The sequence below is a fragment of the Ochlerotatus camptorhynchus genome, unplaced genomic scaffold (assembly GCF_037179485.1).
Source record: "Ochlerotatus camptorhynchus isolate MF236.1 unplaced genomic scaffold, CSIRO-AGI_Acam_v1.1 ptg000035l, whole genome shotgun sequence".
In the NCBI taxonomy this organism is placed as follows: Eukaryota; Metazoa; Arthropoda; class Insecta; order Diptera; family Culicidae; genus Ochlerotatus; species Ochlerotatus camptorhynchus.
Genome location: NW_027040526.1, coordinates 1,769,362 through 1,784,519, shown reverse-complemented (window position 1 = coordinate 1,784,519; position 15,158 = coordinate 1,769,362). Strand labels below are relative to the sequence as shown.

The 15,158-nt window shown below is 39.0% G+C and overlaps 2 protein-coding genes across 2 annotated transcripts in view; both read left to right on the top strand.

The window, feature by feature from the left end:
* Cdc6 (Cell division cycle 6) overlaps window positions 1-15,158 on the top strand; it is a 324,753-nt gene that overhangs the window by 124,717 nt on the left and 184,878 nt on the right. The window lies entirely within an intron of this gene.
* On the top strand, window positions 6,196-13,411 carry LOC135709622 (dynein light chain Tctex-type 5-like). Its single transcript, XM_065232010.1, has 3 exons — window positions 6,196-6,201; window positions 6,354-6,847; window positions 13,122-13,411. The coding sequence occupies exons 1-3, from the start codon at window positions 6,196-6,198 to the stop codon at window positions 13,288-13,290; spliced, it is 669 nt and encodes a 222-aa protein (XP_065088082.1). The 3' UTR covers window positions 13,291-13,411.

Below are 15,158 nucleotides of genomic sequence, written 5' to 3'. Positions count from 1 at the left end.
TTAGACAGCTAAAATGAGGGGTTCCTGGATTTTCCTATGTTTCGAGGGGTGAATCGATTAGCTTGGGACCGAAGATAGTACCAGAGCTGAGCCAAAAAGTTGAGCACGTTTCTTCGGGACCTACTAGTCTTAGAGTTACCTCTATGTTTGTACTGCGTAGTGAGAAAATTGTTGAATAATTTGTATAGCTTATAAGTACAGGAAGTTTACGATGCACACTAGCACCATAGAGGTAACTCTAAGACCACTGGGTCCCGAAGAAAATCATTATTATTTTTGGCTCACTCAGTACCAGAACAACGGTCCCAAGCAGTCCCAAGCTATTTCACTCACCCCTGCATGTTCTGCATGAATCCACACACCCCTGATGTTATCTGTCAAACTTTCATAGCGAATCAAAACAAACATAGTGTAGTAATAGAATTTCAACTAGAATAGGGTACGTTAATCGTTTGCTTGGGACCAATAGGCTACTAAAGTGGTGAGCCAATTTAAAATCGTTATATTGATTGTTGCTAGCACTGCGTAGTGAAAAAAATCCAAGTTAAAATCTAAGTTTAACCTGTTCACCACAATCATTTGGGAGGTTTTGATCATTTTACGAACGGAAACAGAAACTTCGTAGAAGCCAGAACCTATTTTCATGAATTGACCACTTACTGTTCGTCTTCCCCTATACAAATCATAATCACATACCATCCTACACTCAAAAAATAAATCACATTTCCGATGGAAAATATCCATTAGAATTTCGCATAACTTCCCTAATAAAAAATTACCATAAACGAACGATAACCCAAATGATGGAACTATTCCACAAATGGTTTGGATGATACCCAGAACACGTCGTTAAGCAAATTAACCATAACATTTTTATTAGGGTTTCATGTGATCTCATAATTGGGAATCGCACCACAAAATCACATAAACCTTATGTGTCCAATGAAGTTTATGTGGTTTACCACATAGAATTCATGTGATCATATGAATGTTATGTGAATTTCAGGTAAAATAATTAATTTTGTTATTGGAAAAATATCATGTGCGTTTCCAATGGAAACTATATGAAAACTTTTTTCAGTGTACCACAACGATAACCCAACAATGAATCAATTACGGTAGTCCCTGTCGGCCGTTGACTGACGTGTGGCGTGTACCTAGCTTACGACTACGAGTTTCATTTCCCTACTGAAACTGACTTCTGGTTGAGAAGATGCTGCTACAGCTGCTGATATTTACCTGCCTTCACTATCGACCAAACGGAATGAACTGTAACATTTACGGTTGGTCGAGGAAAAGTTTTCGGATTGAATATTTTATAATCTAGGTTATTATCCTTTGAACGGGGAAAACACTTTCATATCAGATGAATCATAATTTGACAGTTAACAACCGTGTTGAAGGGCAAAGCGGACCCGGGACACGAATGATAATTAATTTAATGGCAGTAAATTTAACTTTTGTTCGATACGCAACCTAATCAATTCACCTAATGGAATACAGGTATGCCTCGATTTAACGCACATGTTTGTTTCTGAAATGTGCGTTGAAATTTGAAATGATTTATCGATGAACACGAAAGTCTGAATGATAATTTTGTCTATTTGTTTCGATTGATGTACACAAATTTGAAAAGTTTAAATTACAATGAAGTAAAGAAATTTGGTTGTTAGCGGAACACCCTAGGTAAAAATGTCAAGATCACAGGTATAAAAATGAAACTACAATGTGTAGAATCGGAACCTAATAATAACCAAAGGTTTTAGTAAATTAAAGGAGAAAAATCTATTCCAATCTCTAATAAGGATATATTTATACCTGTGATCTTGACATTTTTACCTAGGGGATGAGTACTTAAGGGGGTTAGGTTTTTGATAAGTCTTTAGTGGGAATGTCACTGATAAAGGCTGCACATTGTAGTCAAAACACGTATCTGTCATGGATACCAAAATTATTTAATTTGATCATTAATGGGTAGCTTTTTGTTTAAGAATGTCAACATCATGAAGAGAAACAACTTTTCATGTCCAGCTGAGACTAATAAAAAAGTCGAAGATGAAATTTGTCATTTTTGTAACGAGAAACCTGAAACCTCGGAACACTTATTGTGCAACTGTGATGCACTGCTTGATAAAAGAACTAAGTTCTTTGATAAAGGACTGTTAAAGCCCTTTGAAATATGGTTTCAGCTCCTAGTAAGGTAGTGCGTCATACGTCATACCCTGAGGCAAAAGAACTTAAGAATTCCATAACCACTTATGAATTTTAGCCACAAGAAAACGGTATGACCAACAATCAATACGAAACTAACGATTTTAAATTGGCTCCCCACTTTACTAGCCTATTGGTCACAAGCAAACGATTAACGTACCCTATTCTAGTCGAAATTCTAGTACTACGCAATGTTTGTTTTGATTCGCTATGAAAGTTTGACAGTTAAAATGAGGGGTTATTGGTTTTTTTCTATGTTTCGAGGGGTGAATCGATTCGCTTGGGACCGAAGAGAGTACCAGAGCTGAGCCAAAAAGTTGAGCACGTTATTTCGGGACCTTCTAGTCTTAGAGTTACCTCTATGGTATGACCTTCATTGATTTGCCTTATGAAAAATAATGTTGACAACAATATAATCAAACGGAGCAGACTGAAACCGAAACATGAACGTTTGGGAAAATTGAATGGCTAAAGGCGTATATGAGAGCTACCTCATGTTAGACGCAAATCTTTCATATGTCGCGCTTACGTAAAATATATGTGTTGTTTACAAGTCGAGCCTTACTTACCTTACCAATCAGGCTAAGGCCTTGTTGTCCTCTGCTGTCCGAAGAAGTCGTCTCCACTCTACTCGATCCATGGCCACAGTTCGCCAGCCTCGTAGTCTGCGAAGGGTCCGCAGGTCACCTTCTACTTGGTCGATCCTCTTGGCGCCTCTTCTTCTTGTTCCTGTTGGGTCGCTTTCTAGAACCATTTTCACTGAGTCGTCGTGCAGCATTCTTACGACGTGCCCAGCCCACCGTAGTTGCCCAATTTTTGCAATGTGGACGATGGATGGTTCTCCCAGCAGCTGGTGAAAGTCGAGCCTTATGACATTCTTAAGTTTATTCGCCTCCATGTATAATTCCCTTGCTGGGAACATGCCTAAAGTTAGGCGTCGATGGCTACTCCTCGTGATAATGTTAACAAAAACCGGGGAATCGCAAGCAGGGGTTGAAACAGTCGACGTTTTTTACTACACTCGCTTCGTTATCGTGCGCGACAGTCTGTTTGTATTCGTACACTCATGCTCTACTGTCGTTTCTCTCACACAACACAAACGGTAGAATAACATTCGAGCAAAAAGAAAATTATCAAATAACTATCATACGACATGTGTGATTTCGTTCTAATTCCTCAATTTTATGTAAAATAAACCATTTCTTATCAGAAATGTTATTACTAGGACATCATTACTTGCTATTTTTCAAAATTCGCACAAGCACAATATCAGCAGCTGTTATTATGAGAAAATCTAAAATACATACATTCGTGACGGTCTTCGAAGACAGTGTTGTACGACAGAGCATGTCATATGACATTTTAGTTTGGTACTGTACTATGATAGTTCGTTTTGCAAATGTCGGAGGCAAAAGCAGTCGATTATCACAGAAAATGTGTCGACTACCGTGACCGCTTACAAGACTGGTCGCAAGGGAGTTTCATATACACATGGGACAATTATGCATGACATCTCCGGGGGTGTAAATTGAACTTGTGACCTACAGCGTGTTTCCAAATCAAAAGATTAGTAAAGTTATGATTGTCCAGTAGTACATATTACAAGATTGCTTAGATCAAACAGTTTATTTTCGTCTTAAATGAGTCCTTGATACCATTTACCAGAATTGAAGAGTAAGCTAACAATTGGATTGACTTTTCCACAAAACCAGCGCCGTCAGCAAGTTATTTTTTCATCATGGAGCGCTCCCATTTGTATGTCATTGGTTTTTCGATTCTTCCATGACCTTCTTCCGTTTATCGTTTTTGGGATGGCCAACATTTTTTCTTATCTTATGATTATAGCCTGTCGGTCTGCCTGCTTGAAATCAAAATTGTTACTTGGGTTATCTAATAGTTCTTCAGCTTCGATTTCTGAGTGATAGTTAAAGAATTCGTTCAATGACTCTGGACCACTCAGTGATTCAGGGATGCAATTTCATATTTCAGTGTTGTGTTCATTTTCTTTAATTTTTCCTGCTCGGGATTCCATTCAGTTTTTAGTGCGTACATTGCCTAGCCAGACCAAAAGCCAGATAAATTTTGGAATCCGTCTAAAATTACGTTGATGTCAGTTTGTCTTATACCACTTTCATCACAATGAAAACCAAATTATCTCAGAGAGTGAGTCACTTTTACTCATTCGTATGGAGAAATTTCTAAAAGCGTAGGTCACTTAACACATGAGTAACCTAAACACTAAGAAAAAAGTACCTAGCGGCCAGTTTACTTTAACTACTTTTGTTTTGTACTTCGTTTGTCTTTTTTTCTCCTTCTAATGTTATCAAAAAAGGAGGAGCAAATCTATCCAACAAGGGTTGTTAAGTGTGGGAGCCCAACGTTGAGTATAATCAGATTTACCTACCTTTGGGTAGAAAGTGAGTGGAAAATTCCATACGAATTGCACACAAGTTAATAAAAACTACTTTGACCCGCTTTACCTACTTTTGGCTTCCTGAGATGAGTGAAAAGAACTTACTTTTGGGTACTTTTTTCTTACCCTGTACACTAGACTGATGCAAAATTTGAAATTTTCGCTCCACAGTGTTCAAACGGTTTCAAATCAGGTCCTGGTTAGCCTCCGAAAGTTGAAACTCATTTGATAAGAAACTGACTTGGCACAAATCATTTGAAGTTTATATGGAAATTACTATGAAGAGACCATAATTTCGGTTCATATAATAATAATAAGGTGCGAGCAAAGTTTTAGAACAGTTTAAGTCAGTAATCAAAATCAAAAACAGTACAGCCCAAAAATATCTGTACGCTTGTATTAAGTAGAGAAAATGCGAAGAATTCCCGAAAATATAAAAACTAATTTATTAATAACAGCCGTAGTAGGACGCCATCACCAAACAGGACAGCTAAATGTAGAACAACACATACACATACAACAGCACAACGAAGCCTCCGTAAGTTTTCTAACACAACAAAACTTAGTTTTTCAAAAAGGTTTAACATTAATTTAAAAATTACATAAACACAATTTTAGAATCCCAGAAGAAGATGACATAAATCATCGAAACGTCGGATAGTAGACGCAACATATCGCCGTAGCTGCTTTTTAAAGACTGCGAGAGTTGAAAACCACCCCCCCCAAAGTTATCAACATTACAGTCGAAAAAGCACCCCAAAATTTATTACTCAAACATTATGATTCAAACTACTAATCCAATACTTTTCGACATCGAAGTCCCAGATTACTAAACTTTCTTACGAACAACAACTGAAGTTTTCAGTGAACACAGACAAAACATTCGTTCCATCACTTTCACCAAGAACGGCATCATGATCAAGCTTACCTTATGCATTCGACACGCTTCACTACACTACAACACGCCAAACTGGAAGGATTGACAACTCGTCCTTCGGTTCCCCCCACTTCAGGGGAGAACAGTCCATAATGCACCCCTGACGTGAAATGACCCCGCACTTTTTTCGTTACTTTCCGATTGGTAATTCGGGATTTTATGTACCAAAATCCTAGTGTACTGAACTAGCAAAGCTACACGTTGAATTCACGAATTGATAGTGGGATTTTAACCCAGGGGTGCGTTATGGCCTGTCCTACCCTACTTACCCATAACCCACATCAAACGCTCGAGCTTTGTAGCCCTTCGGGGGGCTCCGTTCCGTTTATGTTATTCGACGATGATAGGCAAAACACAATGACAATGATGACCTCCCCCACCCCCCGCCTGAATTTGCGGCTGAAGTAAGTGTGTTTGGAAAAGTTTCGTTCCAACTAACTTCTTTTTCCGGACGGAGGCAAAAGAATACGAGCATGACAAAGGACTATTTATTAGAGTATTTTCACTCGTCCCACGTGGATCAGCAACGGACTGCGCCGGCTGGTTCGTAGCTTCTGTGCTGCGGAATTGTGCAATCCGGCAGCCACGGTACCAAGACAAGCGCTGCCTTCCTAGCTGGTAACATTTCGACATAATGGAGGTAATTTGTTCGTTTCGCTATTTTTAATATTTCTACTGATTAAAACTTTTATCCTCCATCTTATTATTTATTTTGCTCGTCATTTGGTTCTGGCTGGTGCCGTCCCGCTCTGATACATGCGACACGTGGTTTAATTAAACTGGAAATGGCAGCAGCAGCAACAGCAAGCGCCAGCCGGACCAAATACTGCGGCCATGGCCACAGTCACTACGGTTCCGACGCTGGTTGCGGCAACAGCTATTTTACCTCGGAAACCTTCGCCGAATGTAAACCCTACACCGGGTCTAAAGCCGGGACGATTCTTCGGTTCCGCATTCAATATTACCAATCGCTACCGGGCCAACAGTAGCAACTTGAGTAAGGTTAGTCTGGCCATAACCAATCTGAAGGTCATCAATAACGTCCCGTTGCCGCCCCCAATTTGTACCATGATCGCAAATGATTCGCCCCCGTTGCTGAAGTTCCAACCGTCCTATCGACTGCAATCGACGAACCCCTTCAACCGGGAAGCGTGTGAAGTCATTTTGCGGGAAGCATTGGACAAGGCACTCCAGGGGGTGGAGTATAGTTCCTATTTCGCGCCATCCCTCTGTCAGCAGATTTGCGAGGACGTGAAAGCGAAAGTGAAGGAGTTGAACTTCGATCGGTAAGTTGTCGATATTTTCGTTTTTCGAGGGTGGGATGAAGTATGTTTCGACATCGACGTAACTTTTATGACCCTGTTTGTCGTAAAATCGAAACCGGAAAACAAATGGTTTTTAGTTAAAAGGGTAATAAAGTATCGTGTTGTGTGTTTACATACATCCGCTGCGTGGTTGACGTGCTGCCGCATGTGCTCGATGCTGGATGGATGGAGAGTACAAGATAACAAATTTATGAAGATTTGTGGAGGCACATGGTCGGAGGTAGCCGTTCTTGTGTTGAAGGTTTGTGTGGGAATTGGAAGTCGTAGATTACTGAATTTTTCTTTTCAAGGAGACCCACATTTAAAATTCGTGTAAAATGTATTGAATTACAATGCAAGTGATTTCAATGTCGTTTTAGGCTTTTCCATGAACAGTATAGTAAGTGGCAAAGTAAATAAATTCGACTCAACGTTCCAGGATGTGTAAAACAAATAGTTTTCGGAATATTTTGGTCAAGGTCTAAGCCTTTAAAGTCAATCCACAAATAATAAAACATTGAACAATTTGTGTAGTTTTGGATCAGTTAGTCCGTTGAAGCGGTGAAGTCACCGACAGTTGCCGCAGACCGAGGACAACATAAATGTTTCTTACTTTAGATTTCTGGTTCTGACTACACTTACACTCCCGATGATAAGTTTGGGGTCACCCTTTAAAAACTATGTAAATATTTTCTGCTCAAATCTCTACCATTTTATGATCAATTTTCGATATTTATAGGTCATTTGAATGGTAGTTAGTGATTGACACATTTTGTGTACTAAAACTTCTCGTAAAGTTACAACATTTTCCAAGATTCACACTGAATATTCAAGTCTCTTAGAATTGGGTCGACCAAATTTTGAAACGGAAATGGTAATAGAACCCATATTATTTACCCATCAATATACGGTTGAGAAAGTTTGTTTAGAATATGCTTTAAATATAAAAAAATAGTTATTCAAGTCATCGATCAAAACTTTAGGGTCACCCCACAGTATGATTTGTCGGTGGTGTAAGTTTACTTGAAATTTTAGTATAAACATAAATATGATGAGCCACATATCAACGAAGGAAGATCCATTCATTGCCTTTCAAATACTACAAAGAGAACTAAAATTGGACACAAATTGGTAACTCAACTAAGCGTTCTTTGAGCACTTCCACAGTTTGGAGGCGTTGGGAGAAATCTTCCATTTTTGTAAATAAGAAGAGGAAATATCCAAACTTTTCTGCAGTCTGCTGCAAATAACACGAAGACTTCTTCCTTCAGCGGAAATGCTTGTTTCACCGGCCTTGAGGCAAATCAGGGTCGGAAGTGAAAATGTTTTACAATATAGGCCCAAGAATGCTACCCTTAGGAACTCCTCTTCTAACAGGTAGTCGTTCAAAGTTGGATTTTTGATAATTTACCTGCAGAGTTCTGTCAGTTAAATAATTTTGAACCAATTTCATAATATAGAGTGAAAAATTAAACTTTTTCTATTTGGCAATCAAACCTTCATGCCAAACACTGCCGAATGCTTTTTCTATGTCGAGAAGAGCAACTCCAGTTGAGCAGTCTTCAGATTCGTTTGAACGAATTAAACTGGTAAGCAATCTGCAGTTGTCGGCTAGAAAGCAAAACTTTCGTTACTTCTTGGAAACCACTACCACTGATCGGTGGAATTTGAGTAGTAGCAGCTAGCCAAGTCCGGCCAGAATAGGCAATCAACCTCATACTGCTCCAGAAAAGGCAGAAGTCTCTTCCGTAGGCACTCCTCCTGGCAAATTTGCAATTGCAACAATAGACATTTGAATTCCCATTCTGGACCACTGTGTTATAAACAATATTGCAAACATTTTCTTTGTTTATGTTATCTTTAGCTCACAATTAAACGAGGCAAAATTTTACGCTATGGTTAAAATTTTGAAGTTTTTATAGGATTTTATCTGTTGGTACTAAAAGATGAGGCTATGGGCTAGTATGAGGAAGTACAATTGTGCTCCTACTAAAGCCGAGCTGTTCCCCCTCAACAAATAAATAAATAATTAAATACTTCATTTTGCATTATAGAATTTTTGAAAAACATACTTGAAATGTAAATTATTGGTATCTAAGTGACCTTTTACCAAGGGGTAAGTCACTTAGCACATTGTGCCGAAATTACATTCGGCACAGCTTGGGCACATCCATCGGCACACCTTCGGGATAACTTTGGCAGATCTTCGGCAAACCTTCGGCACAATCTCATAGGCATTGGATTGTGGTGAATAAAATGGGAGCTGTCCAGCAGTGCTGTCATTGAAGTGGTTCACAACATTACGTGCTGTTTGACTGCATGTTCAGGAACATCCTCTAATTGAATATACCAAAGGAACTCAGACCAGCAGTTCAATTATAGATCTTAATACGAAATATAGGTTCTAGAGTAGAGAAAGGGGCAGTAAATCAGACCCCATTAGTAACCTTAATTCAAATAATGCTACAACTCACACAAAACAAACTACAGAAGTCTATTCATCATCCTCCATAGTCGGTCTCCAACAATGTTCCCCCGAGTGTTCCCCACCGGTTCGAACACTTTTCAGCCGCTGATAGATCGTTGCTTTTTACATCACGAACGGCTAGGTTTCTGCGTTGCCTTTGATGGCATTATAAAACTCTAAAACACAGGACTTTTATTATCCTATGAACGCAAAACACCAAAATTTTGCACACTCGCCATTTCCCGCGTAATCCTCAATCCGATTTATCCTTGCTTTCAAACCATAACATTCAAGGGGCAAGTCAGCTGTACTCAGAGCAAATAGTTTCGCAGCGAGTAGATTTGAGCAACTCATAATTACTCAATACTGATCAAAGTAGTCTCGCTTTGTTCAGCATATACAAACCTTCATACGTCATCTACCTACCCGAGATTTGACTTATTTGAGTTGAAATCATGCATTTGTTAAATTTAGTAACCGATAAAATTGTAACAGATTGATCAGTGCTATGTGACATCAATCCGCATTAGTTGTCAAGGTATCGTAAACAAGGATTTGATTCTTATAAAAACACAAGATTTATCGCAGCTTAAGCATTCTTTTTTATACGATGACGGAGTAATCTACCCTCGACTCGTGAACCTCATCTGGTGTATTAGTTTCTGTCTGGATGCACAACCAGAGCGTATAAACCATACGATATCTAATGAAATCTTATATCAAAGGACTCGTTAACACGACAGGAAGACGTATGCGGCGAGAATATTCCTTATATCTAGAAAGTAATAAGTGGGAAGGAATGTTATTTGCTCGTAAATATGATCAGTGGCGTTCCAAAACTAGTCGTGACCATCGGAAGAACAAGCCCGGGGACGCCATCAAGAATGGGTTGGCTAGAAGTCGTCGAAAGGATATTGGAAGGAAGTGTAATCTTGTGCTAGAAGTGGTAGAATACGTTTGATATTTAGACCAGAACGGGTTTGCGGCAGGACTATTTTTTTTTCGCTGAAAGTGAAATAACTATAGATATGGTTTGCATTGTTGTACTATATAAACAAATACTAACATTCAAAAAATTATTAACCTAAGTGAGCTTTTAACTTTATAAAATACTCCAATTAACAAAATTGTAGAATTTCTTTCTTGATTGCCTGTACTTTACAATGTTAGATTGAGCTACATAGGCGGACGCTATATCACTCAGACGATATCCCATAGAAGATGTGACTTGAAGCGCTCCTCTAACCTGGAAATCTCTTCGGACGGATTGTTAGTTGGCAGTTGTTTGAACGTGACAAATATCTCATCGATAGTAGCCTTTTGAACACAAGGAACTTGAAGTGGTCGCTTAGACAGGTTTTAATTCTCCTCGGGGACTGCTGTTGTGAAGTGATAGCCGTGGGAATCACTTCACCGTGAAGTGACATCGGTAATAAGGGCCATGGTCGTAGTTTTTCTGAGTAATATTCGCAACGCCATTGTTCCCATCTTAAGTAGTCTTAATAAGACTTAACTTTGTGGTGAAAAAGATAGCTCATAGATTTATTGCACCGAGGCCTTGCTCAAATTGTACCCGGAGATATTCGATTGGTGGCATTTGGGGACAATCTTAGCCCTTCTTAATGACATCATGACGTTTCTTTTCCTCCTGCATATAAGCTTCGTGGCGATGTTCCTGGTGCTTGTGGATGCTACTTCTAAAAGTTGTCAAGGGAGGAAGTCAAATGAAAAATGATGCGATGAATAACAGTTTATGAGCCGCTCTTGAGCTTAAACACAGTGAATTCCAGGAGAGCTCAGTGTTAAACTTTCCCTGTTAGCTTGAACAATAGTTTCATGCAATCTTATTTTCAACAGCTGGACATTCTTGTTGGTGGATTCCATTATGCTACTCATGGAGATTCAGCAAAATGCTAAACACTAAGAGAAGCAGAAACAAACGGCGCTACAAGCCGCAATCTCAAAACAACTACCATTGTTTCTGCAAATAGATCCATCCGATCGGTGTTGGTATCCGTTAACTCAAGCCTGGTGGTCGTCCGTGTATTCTGTAACACCGGACAGAATTATACAATCCAGCAAGTCCAGCATCACTAGTATCTCATCCGCAAGAACTTCAGCACCAGTTTTCAGTTGCGTATGAAATTATTGCAGAAAAGTACCTAGGGTAAATGTTGGCTTCGGCACCCATTGACTGTTTTCGGCAACCAAAATTTAAACGTTAATTTCACTATGTTTTCCCATCAACGCACTTCGCTGAATGTGTCCAAACGATTGTTTAGCCTTTCAGCTTCAATCTGATTATATTTGAACGATCGAGCAATCCAGTAATGCTACATTTTTCTTCAAATGAAGCATACGCACTACAAAATGGGGTTTATTTCGAGTTGCCGATAATAGAACAGCTGGTTAACACGCAGTTCTAATGGGAAGGTTGCCGAAGAAAAAGAGGCTGCCGACAATAGTCACACTCACCTGAGAAGTTTGGAGCGTTGTAAAAACGCTTTCAAAACGTTTTGAAAAATTCTGTCGATTGGAATGGATAGAGAAGCAAGCAGCAGATGAATGTAAACAAACAGACACATCATATATGTGCGTGACGCTGAGAAAATGCTAGTAGAAATGCAGACGCTGCTTAGATTGACGAGAATACGTAAATTCCCCTATATCAATCTGTTTCAGCCCACCGATGATGAGATATTGCAACACAAAAATCAGGTTGCTATGTGTATTTGATGTTTATCAACGCGAGGTACTCAAAGCAGCTCAGAGTTACTCAACATTAAATCCGATTTTACTCATGATCAAAAGCTGTCTTGCCCCTTGGTTTCATCCATTCTGAAACTTTAAGCACACACCCATTTGTACAAACATTTACATCTGTCGAACCCAGATAATTTAACGAGTAGTCAACAATGAGCAAATTGAAATTTAATTAAATATTGTTTGTTCACTATCTATAGCTATAGCGAGAGCAAATTAGAACAGACGTTGGCGGTGGCGAAAATTTCGAGGGGATTTTCGGTAGAGTTTCCTTCCATGTATGCCACAGACACCGACTTCTTCTGGCGTCATATGCTAGCGTAATGAGTTCAGCCTGTCGTGTGATCTCGGCTTTATCACGAAAGCATGTTTCGTTCCGTTCCATCGGAAAATGTCTCATTCAATGCTGGTGCTGCTACCTAGCTACTGCTCCCTACGCCAAAGCCTATACTGTTTGCAGCTTAATCCATACATCGTTGTAAAACAAGCTTATATTTTCCAGCTTTCCGGGGATTTCCTTGCCTCCGCTCCGTTGCTGTCGGTATCGGCGTTATACGATTATATGGGTAAATATCTGTGCCATGCCGTACGTACACACGATGCTTCTACGGTGGGATGTGCCGGAGGGTTGCTTGAGGATCTTGATTTTTGCTTGTTTCTGATTAGTTAACATTTTGCAGACTCCATCCGATGACAAGATGGGATTTTCTGGGGGGAAATTCTTGATAAACTTTCGTCACAAGTATGCGGCGCGTACCCACTTACCGAACTTTGAAAATCAGCACGGTAGCTAAAAGTTTTCCAAGATATGAGGGTTTGGTGCCTCCAGCGAGTGAGTTGAGTGATCTGTATACGACACACGTGATCTAATTGAGATTGAAAAGTATTTTTCAAGCTGTGCTCGATGTTTACTTCCTACTTTGCTGTATTCCGTGTATGACTTGTGTGTCATTTAAAAACATGACCAAGTACATACGTACACCAGTCTTCTCTGTTTGAATTTCAATTGTCTTCTGTCATTCACAGGTACAAAATCGTTGTCACCGTCACGATGGGCGAGCGCTACATGCAAGGACTGAAATCAATTGCCCAGTTCCTGTGGGATCCGGAGAAGGATAGCTACGTGTCCTGTATTTACGATTCTTCACCGAGCTTGTTTGCCGTGGCAACCATTTATGCTATCTATTTCGATTGAGCTAGGTAAAAAAAACCTGGGATGATGGTTGGCTATTCTTCCACCGTAGAAGCGAGCAGATAATGCGGATTGTTGCTGAAAATTACTGTTACTGTTATTGTTGCTTTTGAAACACATTTACTTCCCGTTGCTGGCATGAATAATAAAGGACTACTTAGGGGCACCTTGTCAAGATGTGTTACCGGTAACATTGTTTCACATTGATAGTAATTTTTTTTGGATTGGTATCCGAACATGGGAAAGGTTGAATTATTCAGCTGGTACAAATAAGAGTGCTGCATTACATTAGGGAGTGTTAGGTTCTCGCTCTATGTTCTTGGTGGATAACATAAATGCCTGCTTTTACGATTTTTGGTAATCCCGATGGAGACTTTCTCTAGTTCGGATATGCCGCAATAACCGTTAAAGTGGCGCTTTTTGCTGGCTGCGTTTTCAATGAGTTCAAATTTATCAAAGTTTAAAACCCCATTTTTGCACAAAAACAATGTTCTGATTTTGTTTTTTCTCGGAAAGATGTATTTCTACATGATTTCGTTTATGGACATATACCTACTCAAAACCTAGGTGGAGAAAACTGGAGTATAGATTTGGATCCAGTTTTTGATCCAGTCACTGATTGGTTGATTTTCAAGTTTAAACTATTGTTTGTATTGATTTAGCACGGATAATGTTCAACAGGGGCTGCAGGAGCGAATGTAAAACCTGCGAAGCAGAATATAAAGAAGCCAGTTATTTTGTCTTGTCTTAGCTCAAAACTACATCCACTCATTTGAAATGTTGTATTCGCAAAGTAGGACTCCGCAACTTTATTGAAATCGCACTGATGTGTTATTAAGTTTGTTCACTTAGCAGTGGAATGATAGGGGAAGTTGATACAATTTCCTAATCAATAATTTCCTCGACTACGTCTCGTTGTACTTTGTAGCATGGAACTGGTTCGCTGACCAAAACAAGCCTCTGATTTGAATCAGTAAGCTCAAACTCATATAGTAGATGTACCAGTCATGGCAATTCGTTCCAATTATAACCTTTGAGAATTTCTTACGCCATAATAAATTGGAGCACACGATAATAGGAACGTGTAGCCATAAAACACTATATAGGGTTACGGTATGTAATGTGGGTCTAGTCCTTTCATTCGGCCTATCACGCAAATAAATAATTAATTAAGGAATATTACACAAAAAATAAGGAAAATATTGATCACTGATGGTTGATAAATGTGTACCACACACAAATCAATTTATATCACAACATTTCAATACATTTTCAGCTCTCGTAAGTAATAAAACTGGTTGAGAATATCACAATGTTCGGAGTTTTTAGCCGCCATGACTTATAAGGTTAAGATGGGAAGGTTGACTGACGATCATCAAATGGCCTGATTATGGCATTTATTGATTGGAATTACCTGATAATACACACTAGACGTAAAACTTACAGTTGCTGTTTGAATATTTTATGTTTATTTTAATTGTTTAACAACGTTTTCACAAGTAAAACATGGACCCAACTTTAGGGACACATTTCTTTTCTATGTTCCTAACTATGGCCCATGAAATTCATTTGACAGCATATAGCAATAAGAGTAACGTCAACAATGTTGTTTTGCATTTGGATGATAAGGAACGAACAGGAAGGGAGATTTTTTCTGCCAAACCTGTATAATGAACATCACAATGTTCTGATTTAGATATTCTGCGGTCAAAAGACGATAAGCGAAATTTTTAATTTTTAATTTTTAAATTGAGTGATTTAATGTAGTTTTCGTAAAATTTTCTCTAAGAAATGTTTTGAGGAATGAAGAGCATTAAGTTAACAGTGATAGTGATAAAAAAAAATACATCAGAAAACGTTACCAAGAGCGT